General features: G+C 36.1%; 1 protein-coding gene across 1 annotated transcript; it reads left to right on the forward strand.

The window, feature by feature from the left end:
- Positions 1 to 18,103: 18,103 nt before the first annotated feature.
- LOC149219355 (LOB domain-containing protein 11-like) lies at positions 18,104 to 19,122 on the forward strand. The gene is made up of 2 exons (XM_089382577.1): positions 18,104 to 18,317; positions 18,680 to 19,122. Exons 1-2 carry the CDS (start codon positions 18,129 to 18,131, stop codon positions 18,992 to 18,994), a joined length of 504 nt encoding a protein of 167 aa, XP_089238703.1. The 5' UTR covers positions 18,104 to 18,128; the 3' UTR covers positions 18,995 to 19,122.
- The last annotated feature ends 1,935 nt before the right edge of the window (positions 19,123 to 21,057 follow it).

Here is a 21,057-nt window from a genome sequence, read left to right on the forward strand (position 1 = left end):
AGGTAAAACAGATGGATGTGAAGACAACATTTCTTCACATGAATCTTGAAGAAGAGATCTACATGAATCAACCTGAAGGCTTTGCAGTGAAGGGAAAGAAAGAAATCGTATGCAAGTTAAAAATGTCTCTGTATGGGTTAAAATGGTCACCAAGGATGTTGTATTAGAAATTTGACACATGTATATATAGGGACTTGGCTTCACTAGAAGAAAATCATATCACTATGTGTATTTTAAATTAATTGGTGACCGTGTTATTTATCTGGTCTTATATGTGGATGATATGTTGTTGGTTGGAAATGACAAAGACATTATCTAGGATTTCAAGACCAAATTGTCCTCTGAATTCGACATGAAGGATCTTGGTACTGCAAACTATATTTTGGGCATGGAAATTAAATGAGATCAACAAAGAGGAAGCTCTGGTTAAACCAGAGGAAGTATTTTGAGACAATGCTACAGAGGTTTGATATGAAGTATAGTAAACCAATGAAGGTTCCTATTCCTGTAGGTGTAGATTTATCTGTTGGCATTATGAGACAAGTGTTGTCCTTGATGGAAACTCACACTGATGACAAATCATAGTGCAGAAGGATAGCAACAAGGAATTGATGATCAGACTACAAGTATGAAGAGAAAATATATACACGCTGGTTCACTATATACCAAGTCGTGTATACAAGCAGGTTCACTATATACCAAGTCGCGTATACGCAAGTTCGCTATATACCAAGTCGCGTGTACACGCAGGTTGGCTTCAGTAAAAGAGCGTGTATGTGGAAAACTTATCTTTGGTCCGTGGCGGTTATTCCTTGGAAGTTGTGCCTATAGTTTTGGACCATGGTGTCTCGACGGACGAGTTGATCCCTAGTTTTGAAGCTGATGGTATTGTGTTACTATGGTTTTGGACCGTGGTATTGTAAAGGGCCTAAGGCTATATAAGGAGAAGATCATTAGGCAAGTTGGAGCATGCAATGGGTGTCTGACGAAGTGAGAAGATCTGGTATTGCTGTTTATCTATTCGGGATGCTTGGCATGGGTCGGATCTGACAGCGAAGGCATAAGTAATTATTTCTAGATCTGCACGCGGGTTGCCTTTGGAGAAAGCACGTATACACGCGGTTTTGGTACAGTGAAGTAGCGTATGCATAATAAGATTTGATATTTCAGGTTGCTGTTGATTCTGGTGGTTGTTGCAGAGTTCTGGGCTCTGGTTTGGGTTCTGTGTTCTTGATGACAGGGTTTCAGTGATTCAGTATTGGGTTGTTTAATGAATTATGATGCAAGTATAAGTTGATGATTGTATTGCAGTAATGTTTGTTTTGTACTCTTGGATCCAGTCTGAAAATTGACGAAACGTGGTCCCTGAAGGAAAGAAGGTTGTAGGGTCAGCACCTACGTACTAGTAAATGGATCAGCTAGTACAAGAGCTAAGGGGGTTGTAGCTCCCTTCCAGAAGTAGTTGGAAAACGAGAGAGGGTTGTAGCCCTCTGCAGGTTGTAGCCTGCGTACTGGTAAAGGACTGCACCAGTACATTGTAAAAGAAGTTTCTTATTAAAGAAGAAGAGACAAATTGCAGCAGGTGGTTTTCACCCACATTGGGTTTCCACCTTATATCATGGTGCTCATGTGTGTGGCTTTTGTGCGATGATATGTTCTGTTATACTGCACCTGTTTACTGTTAATATGGTTAATAATGTTCTGATGCATTTACTGAAGGTAAGCTAACTGAATCATAAGATTTCTGGATATACGCTAGTTGCTTTAGACACAGTAGCGTGTACACGCAGGTTCACTTAACTGAAGTAGCGTATATGTTTCTGAGTATGAAATTGTAAAGTTTTATCTGATCTGATAATACTGATTCACCCCCCCCCCCCCTCTCAGTATTATTTCCAACAATTGGTATCAGAGCAGGTCCTTCAGAGAAGCTTGATCGCTTGAAGGAGATTCGTAGAACAATGGGGAAGAAAGCATGTCAGAAGAAGAAGACAGCACAAAGGAACAATGACAACCTACCATTGAGTGGAAGCAAGTATTCAGATCCTGAATCACCTCAGATTGAAGATGGACAAGCAAATGAAGCATCAGATCAAATCATAGAGAATGCCCTCAAAGAAGAAATCATCATATTAAAAGATCTGTTGGAATGTGCATCCAGAATTCGACAAATGCTGCTAGCACTGAATAAAGAGCAAGAAAACGAGATCCTCGAACTAAGGCATCAGTTGGATGAAGGAAGGAAAGCTGAAGAGACCTTGAAGAAGCAATGTCTGGAAAAAGAAGAACAACATCAAGTTGAGGTAAATATCTTGAAAGGTAAACTAGAAGAAAAGGATAAGCTTTTACGATTTCAAGATAGTACTAAAGTCTTGGATGATATTCTTAATAGCCAAAGGTCTCCTGCTATCAAAACTGGTCTTGGTTTTCATGAATATGTTGAAGGTGAATCTAGTTCACAAGGTGAGGCAAGAAATTCTAAGGAGAAATCTGAAATGCTCAACAAGGAACAACAAAGGAAAGAAATTCCTCAAGGAAGATCCTTTAATCCTAACTATGGACGTGATAGACGATTATCTCCTCCACTGAATAATGTTGAATGTCATGTATATCATAATCTTGGACATGTTGCAGCCAGATGTAGAAGTAGAATGGTTCAAGACCATTACAAAAGATCATTGCATCCCAGGTATTTCAGAGGATATTGCTTTGCCTGCAATGCATATGGACACAAAGCAATTGATTGTGATAGAAGGAACATGAAATATGTAAGATGTTATACATGCAACAAATATGGACATAAAGCAAGGGAATGCAGGAGCAGATTTCAAAATTCAAAACAAGAGGACCATACATCATCACAGTTCCAGAAGACAGAGACAGAAAAGTGTGGCATAACTCAGTCAGCTGACATAACAGACACAGGGGAATCTGAAAGTGATGAATTTCAGTATTCCTTGCATACGCTGATATAATGAAGACAAGTCACGTATATACGTGAGTTACAGGCTGCAAAGTCGCGTATATGAAGAAAGGGCAGTAGAACAGACCCAGGTTCAGTCATGGTTGGCTCAAGCTCAGGGGGAGCAGAACAGACTCAAGAAATGGTTGGCTCACACTCAGGGGGAGCATATACTTCAAATAATTCATTGTTGGCATTATGGTTAGAAGTTGCTAATGAAACTAAATGATACATCTTGTTGTTTGATCAAAGGAATAGTATTGCAGACTGATGCTTATGGTACAGATCTGAATGGCTGGTCTTAGAACCTGCATCTGCTCAGGGGGAGCATGGATAGATTGGTACACTTTGGCATAAACAAAGGGGGAGCCAAATCAGAAACTTCAGCATGTACTCAGGGAGAGTATGGACAGCAGTATGGATAGCAGAAGGTATACCAAAGAAGAAAATATCTTGGTCCGCCCTTTGCCCTTGATGTCAAAGGGGGAGAGTGACTTGGTGTGGTGGTTGCCATCAAGTCCAAAGGGGGAGATTGTTGGCATTATGAGACAAGTGTTGTCCTTGATGGCAACTCACACTGATGACAAATCATAGTGCAGAAGGATAGCAACAAGGAATTGATGATCATACTACAAGTATGAAGAGAAAATATATACACGCTGGTTCACTATATACCAAGTCGCGTATACAAGCAGGTTCACTATATACCAAGTCGCGTATACGCAGGTTTGCTATATACCAAGTCGCGTGTACACGCAGGTTCGCTATATACCAAGTCGCGTGTACACGCAGGTTGGCTTCAGTAAAAGAGCATGTATGTGGAAAACTTATCTTTGGTCCGTGGCGGTTATTCCTTGGAAGTTGTGCCTATAGTTTTGGACCATGGTGTCTCGACGGACGAGTTGATCCCTAGTTTTGAAGATGATGGTATTGTGTTACTATGGTTTTGGACCGTGGTATTGTAAAGGGCCTAAGGCTATATAAGGAGAAGATCATTAGGCAAGTTGGAGCATGCAATGGGTGTCTGACGAAGTGAGAAGATCTGGTATTGCTGTTTATCTGTTCGGGATGCTTGGCATGGGTCGGATCTGACAGCGAATGCATAAGTAATTATTTCTAGATCTGCACGTGGGTTGCCTTTGGAGAAAGCGCGTATACACGCGGTTTTGGTACAGTGAAGTAGCGTATGCATAATAAGATTTGATATTTCAGGTTGCTGTTGATTCTGGTGGTTGTTGCAGAGTTCTGGGCTCTGGTTTGGGTTCTGTGTTCTTGATGACAGGGTTTCAGTGATTCAGTATTGGGTTGTTTAATGAATTATGATGCAAGTATAAGTTGATGATTGTATTGCAGTAATGTTTGTTTTGTACTCTTGGATCCAGTCTGAAAATTGATGAAACGTGGCCCCTGAAGGAAAGAAGGTTGTAGGGTCAGCACCTACGTACTAGTAAATGGATCAGCTAGTACAAGAGTTGAGGGGGTTGTAGCTCCCTTCCAGAAGTAGTTGGAAAACGAGAGAGGGTTGTAGCCCTCTGCAGGTTGTAGCCTGCGTACTGGTAAAGGACTGCACCAGTACATTGTAAAAGAAGTTTCTTATTAAAGAAGAAGAGACAAATTGCAGCAGGTGGTTTTCACCCACATTGGGTTTCCACCTTATATCATGGTGTTCATGTGTGTGGCTTTTGTGTGATGATCTGTTCTGTTATACTGCACCTGTTTACTGTTAATATGGTTAATAATGTTCTGATGCATTTACTGAAGATAAGCTAACTGAATCATAAGATTTCTGGATATACGCTAGTTGCTTTAGACACAGTAGCGTGTACACGCAGGTTCACTTAACTGAAGTAGCGTATATGTTTCTGAGTATGAAATTGTAAAGTTTTATCTGATCTGATAATACTGATTCACCCCCCCCCCTCTCAGTATTATTTCCAACATTATCTATTGAATCGTGTCCCAAGACACAAGAAGAGGAAGAGGACATGTCATGTTTTCCATAAGCAAGTGCACTCGGTAGCCTGATGTATGCAATGGTTTGTACTAGGCCATACATTGCACATGCCATTGGAGTATCGAGAAGGTTTATGTAAAAACCATGGAAGGATCATTGGATAGTAGTGAAGTGGGTTTTTGAGTATTTGCATTGCACTAGTGATTATGGTCTATGCTACCAATGAAGACCACAATTGAACAAAATTTTATACATCCTTGGCTTTGTTGATGCAGACTGGGCTAGAGATCTAGATCGGAGAATATCTACAAGTGGGTATGTGTTTAACCTATTTGGAGGTGTAGTCAGTTGGATGAACAAAATATGGTTTATAGTGGCACTATCAATTAAAGAGGAAAAATACATGACAGACAATCCTGCAAGCAAGGAAGCAGTTTGGTTGCACAGATTGTGTTCAAGTATGGGATCAATACAATGAGCTATAAAGATAGATTGTGACAGCTAAAGTGCATTATTCTTAGTAAATAACCCTTCTTATCATTCAAAAACAAAGCACATTGATGTTCAGTACCACTTTGTGAGGGATATGGTTGAGGACAAGATAGTCTTGCTGGTCAAGATGGACACTTTAAAGAATGTTGCAGATGCATTGAAGAATTTTGTGAGCACCAAGAAGTTTTCTTGTTGTAGATAAACAATGGGAATTGCAGGGTTAGACCAATGGCTAAGCTCTCCTGTGACCCCTTGCATGGAAAATGAAACAACAAGTGGGAGAATGTTGGGTGTGTGTTATATTCTTTCCATGACTAGTTGCACACATGGGGGGCGTTACAGGGGGTGGTACCTCCCCTATTCATTGTGTCAGGTGTAGCTAGGTGGGGCGCATCCCCCCTCTTTCGAGGGGTTTCACGGGGGTGGTATACCCCCTGCACATGGTCTGGCGCAAAGCCCCCATTTCTTTTTTGGACCCTATATTGGGTGGGCGCACCTACCTATGGTTTTGTGCATGGGTTTTACACATGGTTTTGGGCATGATGATTTTATGCCCATGGTATTTTGTAGATCTAGTCAAGAGAAATATGGTTAATTTCTAATCTAGGGTTAATGGATTGGGGTTTATGAATGCTTTGACATGTATATATATGTATTGTAGTATTGAAAGGAACATAATGAAAAATCAATCTGGTAGTCCCGCTTTTGGGATACAAGGGAAATATCTATGTATTTGTTTTATATTCTTGTCATTGTTTATTTTTTATTTTTAGAATTCTTTTGCATGTAATTTTTGTAGATGGTTAAAACCTACACCATTTAGATCCATCTATTATCCTTTTTATCAAAAAAGCAACTACCAAACCAATGAGAAAACAAATCTCTTTAGCTCCAACCCAAGGAGTGGAAAGTGGACCCTTGGAGATGCTTTAGTGGGGATCATGTGAGAACGAACACCATAATAAGGGAAGGCATGTAATCATTTCCTCATTACAATCGATTGAATGAGCAATCTAGATCTAGTGCAAAAGGCAATGGGGATTTATTTATAATGTTTCATAAGGAACAATTAGATCACAAAGAGTACTCCCCTATCCATAAGAGAATTTCTCTGATAACACTTTAACAACCATTTCCTAAAGAAATTTGATCAATTCTACCATCTTCAATATTCATTGTTAAAAGATTTCGTCTAAAAAAATAACTAATCAAAATTATCATAACAAGCTCTTTAGCTCCGTCTATTATCCATTCTATTAAAAAAAAACAACTGCCAACCAAATAAGAAGGAAATCCATTGGAATCAAATGGGTGTTTAAGAAGAAGATGAGTTCAGAAGGAAAGGTGGAGAAATACAAAGCTCGGTTGGTAGCAAAAGGTTATTCCCAGGTGATGGGAATTGATTTTGGTGATAATTTTTCACATATTGCCAAGACAGCTTCTATTAGATTACTTTTATCTATTGTTGTTGCTTTTTTATTTTGAGGTAAAACAGATGGATGTGAAGACAACATTTATTCACAGGGATCTGGAAGAAGAGATCTACAAGAATCAACCTGAAGGCTTTGCGATGAAGGGAAAGAAAAAACTGGTATGCAAGTTAAAAAATGTCTTTCTATGGGTTAAAATAGTCACCAAGGATGTGCTATTATAAATTTGATACATAAATTAAGGGACTTGGCTTCACCAGAAGAAAATTAGATCATTGTGTGTATTTTAAATTAATTGGTGACTGTGTTATTTATCATGTCTTGTATGTGGATGATATGTTGTTGATTAGAAATGACAAAGAAATTATCCAGGATTTCAAGAGCCAATTGTCCTCTGAATTTGACATGAAGGATCTTGGTGTTGCAAACTATATTTTGGGCATGAAAATTAAACGAGATCGGGAAAAGAGGAAGATTTGGTTAAACTAGAAAAAGTATGTCGAGACAATACTATAGAGGTTTAACATGCAGTATAGTAAACTGGTGAAGGTTCCTATTCCTGTAGGTATAAATTTATCTATTGAACAATGTCCCAAGACACAAGAAGAGGAAGAGAACATGTCATGTGTTCCATTCACAAGTGCAATCAGTATCCTAATGTATGCAATTGTTTATACTAGACCATACATTGAAGATGTAGTAGGAGTATTGAGCAGGTTTATGAGGGAGCATTGGACAACAGTGAAGTGGGTTTTCAGGTATTTGCATGGCACTAGTGATTATGGCTTATGCTACCAAGGAAGACCACGATTGGACAGAAATTTAGACATCCTTGGCTTTGTTGATGCAGATTGGGATGGAGATCTGGATCGGAGAAGATCTACAAGTGGGCATGTGTTTAACCTATTTGGAGGTGTAGTCGGTTGGATGAGAAAAATATGGTGTGTAGTGGCACTTTCAACTATAGAGGAAGAATACATAGTAGTCAAGCATGCAAGCAAGGAAGCAGTTTGGTTATAGAGATTATGTTCAAGTATGGGGTTAGGACAACGAGCTATAACGATAGACTATGACAGCCAAAGTGCATTATTCTTGGCAAAGAAACCTTCTTATCATTCAAAGACAAGGCACATTGATGTTCAGTATCACTTTGTGAGGGATATGGATGAGGACAAAATGATGTTGCTGGTAAAGGTGGACACTTTGAAGAATGTTGCAGATGCGTTGACGAATTCTGTGAGCACTAAGAAGTTTTACTGTTGTAGAGAAACAATGGGTGTTGCAGGGTTAGACCAATGGCTAAGCTCTCCTGTGACCCCTTATGTGGAAAACAAAACAAGAAGTGGGAGAATGTTGGGTGTGTGTTATATTCTTTCTATGACTAGTTGCACACATGGGGGGGTTATAGGGGGGTGGTAGCTCCCCTATTCGTCGTGTCGAGCATAGCAAGGGGGGTGCATCCCCCCCTATCGGGGGGTTTCACGGGAGTGGTAGCCCCCCTGCACCGTGTCCAAGGCAACACCTCCGATTTTTTCTTTTTAGGCCCTATATTAGGTGGGCGAACCTACCAATCATTTTGGGCATGATGATTTTCTGCCCATGATATGTAGATCCAGTCAAAGGAACTACGGTGATGTTCTAATCCAGGTTCACTGGATTGGGGTTTATGAATGGTTTGACATGTATATATATGTATTTTAATATTGAAAGGAACATAATGAAAATTCAATCTCATAGTCCCGATTTTTGGATCCAGGGGAAATCTCTATGTATTTGTTTTATATTATCGTCATTGTTTATTTTCTACTTTTAGAATTCCTCTGCAGGTAATTTTTGCAAATGGTTAAAACCTACACTCTTTAGCTCCATCTATTATCCTTTTTATCAGAAAAGAAGCTACCAACCCAATGATAAAACAAATCTCTTTAGCTCCAACCCTAAGGAGTGGAAAGTGGAGCCTTGGAGATGCATTAGTGGGGATCATGTGAGAATGAGCACCATAATAAGGCAAGGCATGCAATCATTTCCTCACTACAATTGATTGAATGAGAAATCTAGATCTAATGTAAAGTTCCATGGAGATTTATTTATAATTTTTCATAAGGAACAATTAGATCACAAAAAGTATTCCCCTTATCCATAGGAGAATTTTTCTAATAACACTTTAACAACCATTTCCTAAAGAAATTTGATCCACTCTACCATCTTCAATCTTAATTGTTAAAATATTTTGACAAAAAAATAACTAATAAAAATTATTATAACAAACTCTTTAATTCCATCTATTATCCATTTTATTAAAAAAGAAACATCTCCCAACCCAATAAGAAATTTTAATAAATCATTTTTTTAACTACGAATTTTAAATTGTTTCATATTTTCATCACCTACTCACCTATTCTCAAAAGAAGCACCGAATGTAATATAAGTAAATATAATATCATGTGTAATGTATTTTTAAAACAACTATAAAAATGGAAAGTGCTCCAACCAATGCTATTGTCTTCTAAAGTAAATTAGAATATATAATATGTTTTCTACACTTCTTTTTAAATCAATCTTATGTTTTGTTTATCCAAATTGGTTACAGCTCATAGTAAAATTTTTCCAATGATAACCATCAGACAATGAAAATTTGATGATTGCTATTTGTTTTTCATATCAGTGATTTTAAGTAAGTTTTAAGCATAAGCACTAGTGTCAATTTTTTTTTTCTTTTCTTTTATTATACACAAGTTGCAATATAAGCATCCTTTGATTGTGATTAAGTGAAAAATGTCTATTTTTCTTGGGGATTCACCAATCATTTGATTTTACAAATTTTCAAAATAAGGAAAGAAGCTGCTAACAACGGCGCGGACAGGATGCACCGCATTTTTGTAGGTGCTATACACATTGAGGAAAGTAACACCGACATTGAATTTATGACCCTTCGTTCTTCTATCACTTTGTCTCTCTTTGAAACCATTGCAAGAATATATCTCTGGCCGTTTAAGTGCAATGTAAAATAAAGAAAATAATGATTTTTTTTTTTTCAATTTATTTACTGTGATTTCGCATTTTGTTAATATCAAATAATACAGTAGAATAATTATTAATTATAAAATGGTAATGTGAAAACAAAATTCTACATAATTATTATGATAAAAAATATAAAGAAATATAATATTTTACACAAATAATTAATCTATATCAATTATCTGGTTTTTGAATGCATGTGGTATTTGAAGTTTTCACTTTTGTATTTAAAACCTTTGTTTTCACTAAGTATATATCTTTTTAGGTGTCACATTCAATATGTATGTTTCTCAAAAGGTAGTTAGGAGAATCAAAGATGGTTTTATACTCAACAAAGTGCAATGCACTAAAATCATGTTCTTTGTCATGGATTGAAGAGTTGTTTTTCCCTCTTAGCTAGCCAGACAATGTTAGTGGAAGGTGTGTGGGGGCATTACAAAGATTTATTTTCCCACTATCTTTCACTTTCAATCACGTGTTTTGACTCCATTTTCCAACACTAACCTAAGGGATAATGCTCATTGAATTTATGCATATTAAATTAAATGGAAGAAAACAAATTTAAAAGGATGATCCCTTAGTAATGATAAGTACATTTAGATACATTGAGATCCTTCTTTGCATTGTAACTTGTAGAAGTATTCTTAGCAGTAAATTAGCCCTTTGTAGAGATATGTGGGTAATACAATGCTAACCACCTTAGTCCTACATCGTGTCAAGCCACTAGGTGTCATGTTTGAATTGTGTTGTTTGGGAATGTAATATTACCTAGGTGGTACATTATGTCCAAAAATAAATAGAAGACACTGGTTGGGAACCAATACTATGAGTAAATAATCAAAATAATTTTGATAAAAGAGTTAACAGAGTGTTTGAAATTGTTAAAATAACACATAGCACAAAAAGTATCCCTTTACTATGTTAGCAATCCCATAGAGATCCCCTTCTCCAATGCCTCATATACCACAATCAAACAATTGTGAATTCCTCTAAGCCCCTAACATTAGGTGAAGGCTTCCCATTGATACCTTAGCTAGTTAAGTTTAGAATTCCCCTCCACACTAAGTGGTTATGACTCAGAGTGTTCTAGTCACCTCATATTAATTATAGTCACATCTCATGCACATACATGTGGGTTGAGTCTATTCACACAATTCACTGTTTCCAACTCTCTTAGGAATGAACTCTCTTGTGTTCTCTCTCCCCTATCTATGTTGTTTTTTTCTCTTATCCTCTATGACTATTCCCCCCACAAAAGCATTATTGTTAGCTTGAGAGTTCAAGTTTCTCCTCTTGAAAAGCTCTAGATGGGTATACTTCCCATACCTCTAGGTTGCCCAATACTACTCTTCCCCATTGCTCATAAGTAGTAGCAGTTGATAGCCCAACTATCAAAGAAGACAAAGAATAATTAAATTCGCCAAGAATAAGAATTTTCCCAATCCTCTCATAGCTTTCACTCAGTGAAGCTTCTCTCCTAGGCATCTAGATTTGTATCTTCTCCTTCAGTTTTCAACAATACATATACTTAAAAGAATATTTACATCATGATAAATCTTGGTATAACATCCAAGCTAATTATCCAACATTATAGTCTTCATTCCATTTGAAAAATAGAGGAATTAAAAAGGGAACTTACTTGAGGAAACCCTTATAGGGGAAAATCTTGTTGAAAGGTGAGGTGGTTTTGCTCTATTTTTTTGGAATGTAAATGATGCAAGAACAAAGGCAAAGGAACTCTCTATGGAGTTTCCTAATACCTATTTTCCATGGGCTACTACAAAACACAAACCCCCTCTATTATGACACAATATAATAACCAACTCGGGGTTAGATTTGACTCATTCAACCCTCAAATAAATCAATTCTCTTAGATTATTTTTCATAATCTCCAAATTTCTATCGCCTTTTCCATGACTAACGAGGGTTGATGTGACATCCTCTAGAATTATGGTGGTCAAACACAATAGATCAACTTCCAAGAGGCATAAATTTTATGTCCAAACTTAGATTGACCCAATTTGTGCACTATTGGAATAATATTTGAGGGTAGAACAATGTCACGGGGTCTAACACTTTAGTGGGAATATTTTACACCAAAAAAATATCATTTGCTACCTCAAACTGGCCCTATAAGGTTTCATAGCCCAATTTTCCAAACTAAGCCTTGCCATTAAAACTGCTCTTGTGAGTTGATTCCTTTAATTTTTTTACTTTGAAAACATCGAGGCGACTAACAAATTATATAATGATCCAATCTAGATAGGTAGCATCATATTCTTCTACTTTATTACATTATTAATATAGATCTAAGAAATTTCCCCTCTAACGTGTTTGCCTTTTCTATTACACATTAGTAGATCTACGTTTTCTTGTGCAATGTAGATCAGATGTAGTTGTCATATGTTAGCCTCACTCTCACATTAAAAACAATTCTAAGTCCAAATAATTAAATTAATTAAAACGTAGCACCTCGGCAATCTAATAATAGAGGCTGAAACATTGCTTTTTGCAACTTACTATTATTACTTTGGCTCCCCCCATCTATTGAAGCCATGAGGCTACGCAAATCCCTCCTGTGACAATTTCATAAATTGTTTGACGTAATGCAATTGAGAGATAAGGTGTATTAAATGTTTTGGAGAAATAAGGGGCATTAAAGTTCTTTTTATTAGAGAGATAAGGAATGTTGGTGGAGTAATAATGAAATTTTCTTATAGAGGGATAACTTTTTTGAGTGATAAGTGAAGATTTTTAAAAGGGAAGCTCATTGTTGTATTTTGAAGAAATTTTTTTAGCAGATTGTACTTTTATTTTTTAAGACACGTTGCTTCAAGGGACTGTGAGCTTGTCATTCTCATTGTTGGATAAATTTCATTCATGATGTTGTGAAAGTGAAGGTTTATGTAAATTCACTATTTAATAAAGACATTTTTTTTGTGGTGCTTGTGTCCTAGATCCGCCCGAAATTGAATAAGGGGATCTTAGGTACACCATGTGTAATGAATGCATGTGCATGACTTGTGTTCAAATGATCTCTTTGTATTATGCTTAAACAAGCACATAAGCAAGCTTAAGTATAAGAATTCTTAATCAAGCTCCTGTAATCAAGCTTAAGTACACAAGCACAAAGCATCACATCATCAACTTGATAAGATGATCTTCCAAGCAAGCACATTTCACATCATGTAATCAAAGCAATCAAGTTAAGGACGCTACAAAATCAAGCATTTCAAGCCAAGACGACATCAACATCTTCAACACTTTTTGTATCACTTACAGATAAACATTTTTTAACTGAATTGTACGGGTGCATTCTCGGTTGTAACCGACACCATAATTTGAATTGTTAAGGTGAATACATTAAGTCAAGTAAGTCTTCAACTAAGTCATCAAGATTGAACTTGTCATTTGTCTCTTGGGTGCATTTTCGACAGTGTTTGACACCCTTCCTTTTTTAAAATCCGCACATTCAGTGAGTACATTCAAGAAAGCACAAAGTGTCAGTAATCAATCAAGCAAGTTCAAGCAAGCCATCTAGAAATCAAGCATCATTCAAACAATCAAAGAAAGCGAGCGTGAGAGCAAGCAAGTGTGAATTCAAACAATCAATTGTTAAAACAGGATCAAGCGAGCGTGCAACAATCAACCAAACATCAAGCGAGCGAGTTCAACTTTAACGAAAACAAATATTCAACCAACAATCAAGCCTGTTCATATCTACATCAAGCGAGCGTGAGTTCCAACAAGTTCACATGGCGAAAAGCATTCAGTTGTTAAAGATTCTTAACAATTTGATCCTCTCAACTGTTGAAGACATGGTGAACATCAACAAAACAACTCTTGCTAATATTCAAGTGCATCTTCAACATGCACATGAAATGATTGAGTTTCTTCAACTGGAGTCGCAACTTCAAAGAGATGAGTTGCAACAGAAGAGTGATGTTTCCAAGTCTTTCATCCGTATCGATGAAGATAAAGATGTTTATTCCAAGTCACTGATCCAACCAACTTCAAGTGTCGAAGTGGTCCCTGATCCAATTCAACTTTCTTCCAAACCAATCATCAAGCCACGTGAAGAACTCCAATGTAACAAAAATCGACGAGGATTAAGATATGACAAAGATGAAAACAACTTGCATATCCCCAATTATTCTAAGTCGATTAAGTTCATCAGTGCAGGATTTCTTGATCAAATAACATCAACAAGCCATGAGAAAGTTACAAACAAACACACATGTGCGTACACTAAAGTTGCAGTCAAAGAAAAATGCCTTCATTGTCAAAGAACCGATCATCGGAATATCAGTGTTTTGATCTCCATCCTTGTCACCATTGTGGCAAGTCAAATCATTCATCAGAGAAATGCAGCAAACAACAACAATCACGCAGATTGAAGATCGATTATTCATGGATTGATCCCTGGGAATGGTCATCCACGGTTAGAAGATTGTATAAGTTTTACAATCGAATTCACTCACACTTATTGCAGCCAACAGTAAAAATGAAGATGGTACTCTCCTGTAGTTAAACGGGGGAGTACACCAGTGAAACACTCCTACACCTGAAGGGGGGGAGTTCAGAAATAATTTGAAGGAAATTGTCTCTCCTTTCAGCTGATAAAGGGGGGAAATGTCAATGAAATTGACAATGGTTGTTAGACTGAAAGTCTTGATAACATCAGTGAAGCAGCCAGTGGGCATTTTCATCAGTGAGTGAGCGTCAACAAATTCGCCAGTGGGTGATCGACAACAAAGTCAACAGTGAGCAGTTTCCAAACACAGCAAAAGCAACAGTGAGTTGTTTTTTAGCCAGTGGGTGATCATCATCGGTAGATATGCCAGTGGGCGTTCATCACATTTTGTCAGTGGACACAAGATGTTGATTTCAAGCAAAGGACATATGGATCCTTTTGCAGTTTGGCATGTGATGGAGTTGTCAACCGACATTCAAAGATGAATTAGACATGCAGTTGATTCATGTTCTCTTCAAATTTGAGTTTTTTCAGCATCCAAGTTTGACGGTTTTTTCAAGCAAATTTTTTTTGAGGATCAACAGTTTCAGTTTCAGCATGAGGACTTGGAGATGGTACCAGGTTCTTATTTGGACTTATCATTGAGGGGGTGAATGTTAGCCTCACTCTCACATTAAAAACAATTCTAAGTCCAAATAATTAAATTAATTAAAATCATGAAAGTTAGGATTTAATCCTACCTTTCTAGATTGAGTTTGTTCCTCATGGTTAGGAGTCAGTTTAGGCTTAGTTGGTTGAGAGATTCTCTCCAATTAGTTAGGCTCCTAGATTAGTGTGTTGTTGAGATATTTTCTCAACCATAGTGTCCAAGATAGATGTACTATCTTGAGACCAATTTCCTCATGTATTTATATGTATCATAAACATTATTTTAATAATGAGAATGTGAGGAATGTTGTAAGGCCGATGCCTTTTCAGCCATGTCTGGTTTTTCTATATTTTTTATATTTATCGTATGAGTGTGAGTGTGTATTATTTGTGTGTTAGTTTTCTTCATCATACATATTCATTTTATTCTAAAGGAGTTTGAGGGACATATGTTTTTTCATTTGTGTGAAAGTAACTAGTTCTTTGAGCTAGGAGTGGAGTTTTGGAGCTGCATCAATGGGCATGATGTGAGAACAAACACCAGAATAAGGCAATGCATACACTCCTTCCCTCATTGTTGTAGATTGAATGAACAATTTAGAACTAATGTGAAGCGCCATAGGGATTTATTTATAATATATCATCAGTACCAATCAAATCAGTAAGAGGACTCCCCTATCCATAAGAGAGTTTCTCTAATAACACTTTAACAACTATTTCCTAAATTCCTAAGGAAATTTGATCCACTCTATGATCTTCATCATAATTATTGAAAACTTTCACCTACAACCTACTAAACAAATGAGCAAATTCCATAAATGTTTTTGTTTTTCAACTACAACCTTTAAACTTTTCCTTACTTTATCATCCCTACTCTTAAAAAACCTAAATATAATATAAATAAAATTAATACCATAAGTAATTTTTATAAAAATGGAAATTACTCCCACCAATACTATTATCTTTTAAAATAAATTATAATATTTTTTTTACACTATTATTTTTTCAAAATCATTTTTATATTCATCATTGTTTACGGACAAATTAGTTATAGCTCATAACAATTCTTTTCCAATGAGACCCAAGTCAAGTCTACACCAAGACAAATTTCAATCACTGTTTTTCTTTCATTTTCTACGTACGTACACTCAATTATTGATTGTGCGGGGCCAATTCCATAGCGGCCGGGATGGGATGCGTCGTATTTTGGTGCACATTGTACACACTTGACAAACACCGACCACGGGATCATGACTCTATGCCCTTTTCTCGTTGTCTCTTTCTTTGAAGCAATTACGAAAATATATATATTTTAACTGTGATGCAAAGGGGAAAAAAATATTTTATATTTTCGTTTTTATTTATAATGATTTGAAATTTTATTTCGTAAAAAAACTTGCTATTATTTTATATTAAAAAATGTAATATTGAATGTAAAGCTTACAGCGAAAGTCTTCATTATTCGGTTAAAGTTTGAGTTTTCATTAAGTGTGTGTCTTTCTAATTATCACATTTAATATGCATGTTTTTATAAGGTAGTCAGTGGAATCAGAGATGATTTTATGTTTAACCAGGTGTAATGTATTAAATCTTTGTTCTTGCATTATTTTTCTTTAGGTAAGTCAATGTTCGTTTATGGAAGGTGTGTGGGGCATCACAAAGATTTGTTTTGTCATTATATTTTTTCCTTAATAGGCAGGTATGATTTTTTTTGCAACACTAGGCTAAGTGAGAATGCTTGATAAACGAGAATGCTTGATAAACTTGTATATTAATATAAGTTGACGAAAATAGACTTATAAGAATGTCTCTTAATAATGGCATGTATATCTGGAAGAGCATGAAAACTTTTTAGGAGTATTATTTAAATTGTAAGTTGCAGAAGCATGTAAGATAATGAATTAGTGACCTATAGAGAGGTCAACTAATAGGATGATAACCCTCTTAGCCCTACACACTATCGCACCACTAAGACATCAATTTCAAGTTAAGTTATTTAGCAATGCAACATTACCTTGGTAATCAATTATGTCCAAAATTCAATAAAGAAACACATTTCATTTAGAGACAAAATTATATATTTTGATTCATCATTCAACTTAAAGTGTAAAAGAGACTCAAAAATATAAACATAAAATGAATTATTTTAATATATTTATTAGATAAGATGTAATGATTTCACTTATCTTTTTAATCACCTTTCTAATTATATTTAAGAAATCCCCTCCTCTAGTAAGAATCCTGCTCCATAAATTATCATAAATATAATTTTATGGTAAAATCAAATTCTTGAATTAATTTATTTGATTGAGTTTACGATTTTAACGCCCTAAAATCAGCAATCTTAGCTATTTTTTTTGAAATAAAGTAAAACTATTATCAACAAAATTATAATGTTTTATTATTTATTTTTTGAATATAAAAATGAATTTAATAAATTGAAATATATGTGATATTCAAATTATTAGTAATTTAGAAAATAAACAAATTATAATTATAATTTTATCTATTTTTCCTAAAATCTAATTCTAAATGAAAAAACAACTAAAAAAATACTATTCAAATACTGCTTTTCATATAATTGTCTTCACCGCTAATTTGACGACTAAATTATAATAAATTTTCCCAACTACTTTTCAGAATCAGATCGCACCACCCATACCCCGTCCTGCGTCATGAATAGAAACCATCCGCACAAGCCAATAATAGTATCTGCAATGGGTGACTGATGCTGACCATTAATTCGCTATGGTCTGCATTAATGAGTGAAATACAACACCGCCCACGACGACCAAAACGTGTGGGCTACCCGAAATAAAGATGAGTGGACGCACCTTCCTCCTCAGCAACAACGGATCGATCGTGCTTCTCGTGATTTCTCCGTCCGAGCTGAACAATTCTATTCTTCCTCTCTATGTCCCTCCCTATAAATTCGACGTCCCTCGGAGTTTGTTGCCAATTATTTCTTCTGTTTTCTCTGTACCCCATCATTCACTTTTGAAACACACTCTGCTCCCGCACAAGCATGGGGAAGGTGAGAAATAATAGCAGAAGCCTTCGTAATATATAACACTGACGGGTTTTCGCAAAAAGCAACATCAAGAATTCGGGCGCTAACTGAAAAGAATTGTGTGGATTTTTGTTTTGCAGATGAGCGACATGGCTGCTAAATCGAAAGCAGAAACGTGGTCAACATCGCCCTGCGCTGCCTGCAAGATCCAGAGAAAGAGATGTTCACAGAAGTGCGTGCTTGCGCCTTATTTCCCACAGGATAACCCCCACAAATTCTTGTTGGTACACAGAGTCTTCGGAAATGGCCATGTCATCAAACTACTTCAGGTTCCTGCAGTTGCTTTACTGTGTATAATGCACATATATTTAGTATTTGGAAAGACCTTGTAATAAGTGTATGCAGATTTCATGTCAAGAAAATTGTGCAGTAGATATAATTTGTTCAATCTTTTCGGGTGTATATTTCATTTATCATTATTAAGCATTTTAATCCGTTATAATGAGCGATAATGGGGATATGGTGGAGTGTCCCCCTAAAATTTTGGATGAGTTATATTTGCTATACAGTTTTCCTTCGAAAATTAAAAACAAAAGACTTGTAATGTCTAGATGGAATATTAAAGAATTCAGATTAATAGAAATCATGGGTGATGAGGTTTACAGTGTGGTAATCCGATACGGTGTTACAGGATCTACCGGCGGAACAGAGAGGTGATGCAGTAAGCAGCATGGTGTACGAAGCAAGCCAAAGATTTCGTGATCCTGTATATGGGTGTGCAGGAGTAATCAATTCTCTGCAGAATAAAGTATCAGAGCTGCAATCCCAAGTGGCTTCTACACAGAGAGATCTGGATATCATGAGTATGCAACATGCTAATCTCTTAACTATCCTTAATGAAGGTTCTGCTTCACTTTATTTTAATGGATCACTGCTACATAGTGAAGACACCCTTGCTTTGGACGATGGTGATTCCATGGAGCTATGGGAGCCCTTATGGACATAAATGAGGAATGCTGGATGTTGATATTTTTCCCTCTTCCTCCTCTCACAGGCCTGGTCGTCCTAGATGTATGCAACAATGCACATGTTCTATCGAATGCATAATTCAACCGATGAAGTTAATTTGTCTGAGTTTTTTGCCCCCTATGTTCTAACGAGAGTTTCTTCGGTCATTCTAAATGCATGCATGTGTTTGTTGCATTCAATAGGTTAGGTTGAATAGGATACAGTTGCTGGCAATGCATTCATTTATATGGATTTTAGTATTATTATCTTAAATTTATTTAGTATTATAGTAGATTAAGTAGAGGAAAAAAAAAAAAAAATTAGAAAACCCATGAAATGGGTTTTTAAAAAAAATACATGTAATATACAACAAAACGTTTCAACATATAATAAAACTTTTCTCCGATTTGAGAGGTGTTTTTCGAAATGATAAACCATGGACATCTCGAACCACTTTATAAAGAAAAACAAATTCTATAGGTTTTGGTGATAATATTGTTTTGAAATTTGTTTAGTAAAATATTAAAAAAAACAAAATAGTTTATTTTATATATTTAATTCAAATGTTTTAGGTATATATATTTTTTTCATTAAGTTTAGAGGTTTACATTTTATAACCAAGTATAATGTGTAACGCTGTTTATTAGTCATCAAAGTTGAAATTTTGTTTATCTATGTCAAAAAAAATAAAAAATAAATTAAATAACTATATAAAACATTTAAATAATGTCCACTCATAAAAAATTTTGCAAGTGAAGAAATTGGATCTCTCTTGGCTCATTCCTTTGGAGTTTTGGTGCTTGGAATCGATTTGCAAGTAGTCCCACCTGTGTTAGATCAGTATTTAAAATAGATCTATGTTGGTTTAATATTTACATTTATTGTTTGGAATTTGAGTTAAGAGGGTAAGAGTTATTATTTGGAATTTGAGTTAAGGGTGTCAATGATGATTGTTCCCTAATTTGTAATAAATGGTTCATAATCAATAATCCTCAGGAGTCAGTAAGAAATAAATAAAATGGCAGTCCTCTAGAGACAGTAAAAAATAAATGACAATCACTATTGATTTTCTAGCTCATTTAGGATATAAATTTTAGCGTTTGGAAACAAGTTCTCAAAGTATTTTGCGTTCAGTTTTCTTCTCTGATACAATATTAGAGTCAGTGATCTTAGTTGAAGTTGTAAGAGTGTTTGCAATTGTGAGGAGTGTTTGTAGTTGAAGGAACCCGTTGCCACCTAGTTGTGAAGAGTGGGTGCAGTCGTAGTAGCCGAAGGATCCCCAGAGAATAACTATTTTCTGTGATCTTTGTGAGCCTGGTAGTCAGTCCGTTTTGTTCCTTTTGTATGTCAACTTTGTTGGTGTTTCCATCTTGGTGGGCTGGTTGCAGGTGTTAAGGATAATCGTTCAAAACTAGAAATGATTTCTTCAAGCTCAGGTCGATGTTCCTCTTGGATTTCCTTTGGAGTATCAGTCAGCAACCTCCCAATTTAGTTATTTTGCTATAATAGCAGAACTGGTTAATTTACCCGAAATATGGCAAAACTTCAGGACTTTCCACGGAATCAAAAAGGAAATAAAACTTCAATTTAAAACCTTATCACGGTCGTCATTCCACAAACCTTTATCGCATTAAACCTCCACCGTTGATCTCAACACTCAATCCGACAGTTATCACTTTCCCTGCTCGCAAACTAGTCAGATGATCTTCACCATTGATCAATCTCGCTTGATCCAACGGTTGATGCATAATATCGCATGGAATTCTTACCGATGTATAACAAGCCGAGGGCATGCGAGAAAAGGAGTTTTCTTGTGCTACGTGTCGGCTGCTAAGTGGAATCACGTGAATTTTCAAAATACAGCTTACTGCCTTGAGACCGCGCGAGAAACAACTTTCACCTACAAAGACCGCCTTTCTATTTTGTTTAACTATTGCGCTTGTAAGCACGTGATGATCGTTAGATCTATCGGATCTGTCGATCGGGCGGTTCAGGTCTTTTCCTGGATTCCTCACGAATTTATTAGATTTTCCTCATTCCACCAAGGTTTTAGTGCTTCTG

Source organism: Pinus tabuliformis, chromosome Q (genome assembly GCF_031772625.1).
Source record: "Pinus tabuliformis cultivar Carrire ecotype Pingquan chromosome Q, CPIR1, whole genome shotgun sequence".
Lineage (NCBI taxonomy): Eukaryota > Viridiplantae > Streptophyta > Pinopsida > Pinales > Pinaceae > Pinus > Pinus tabuliformis.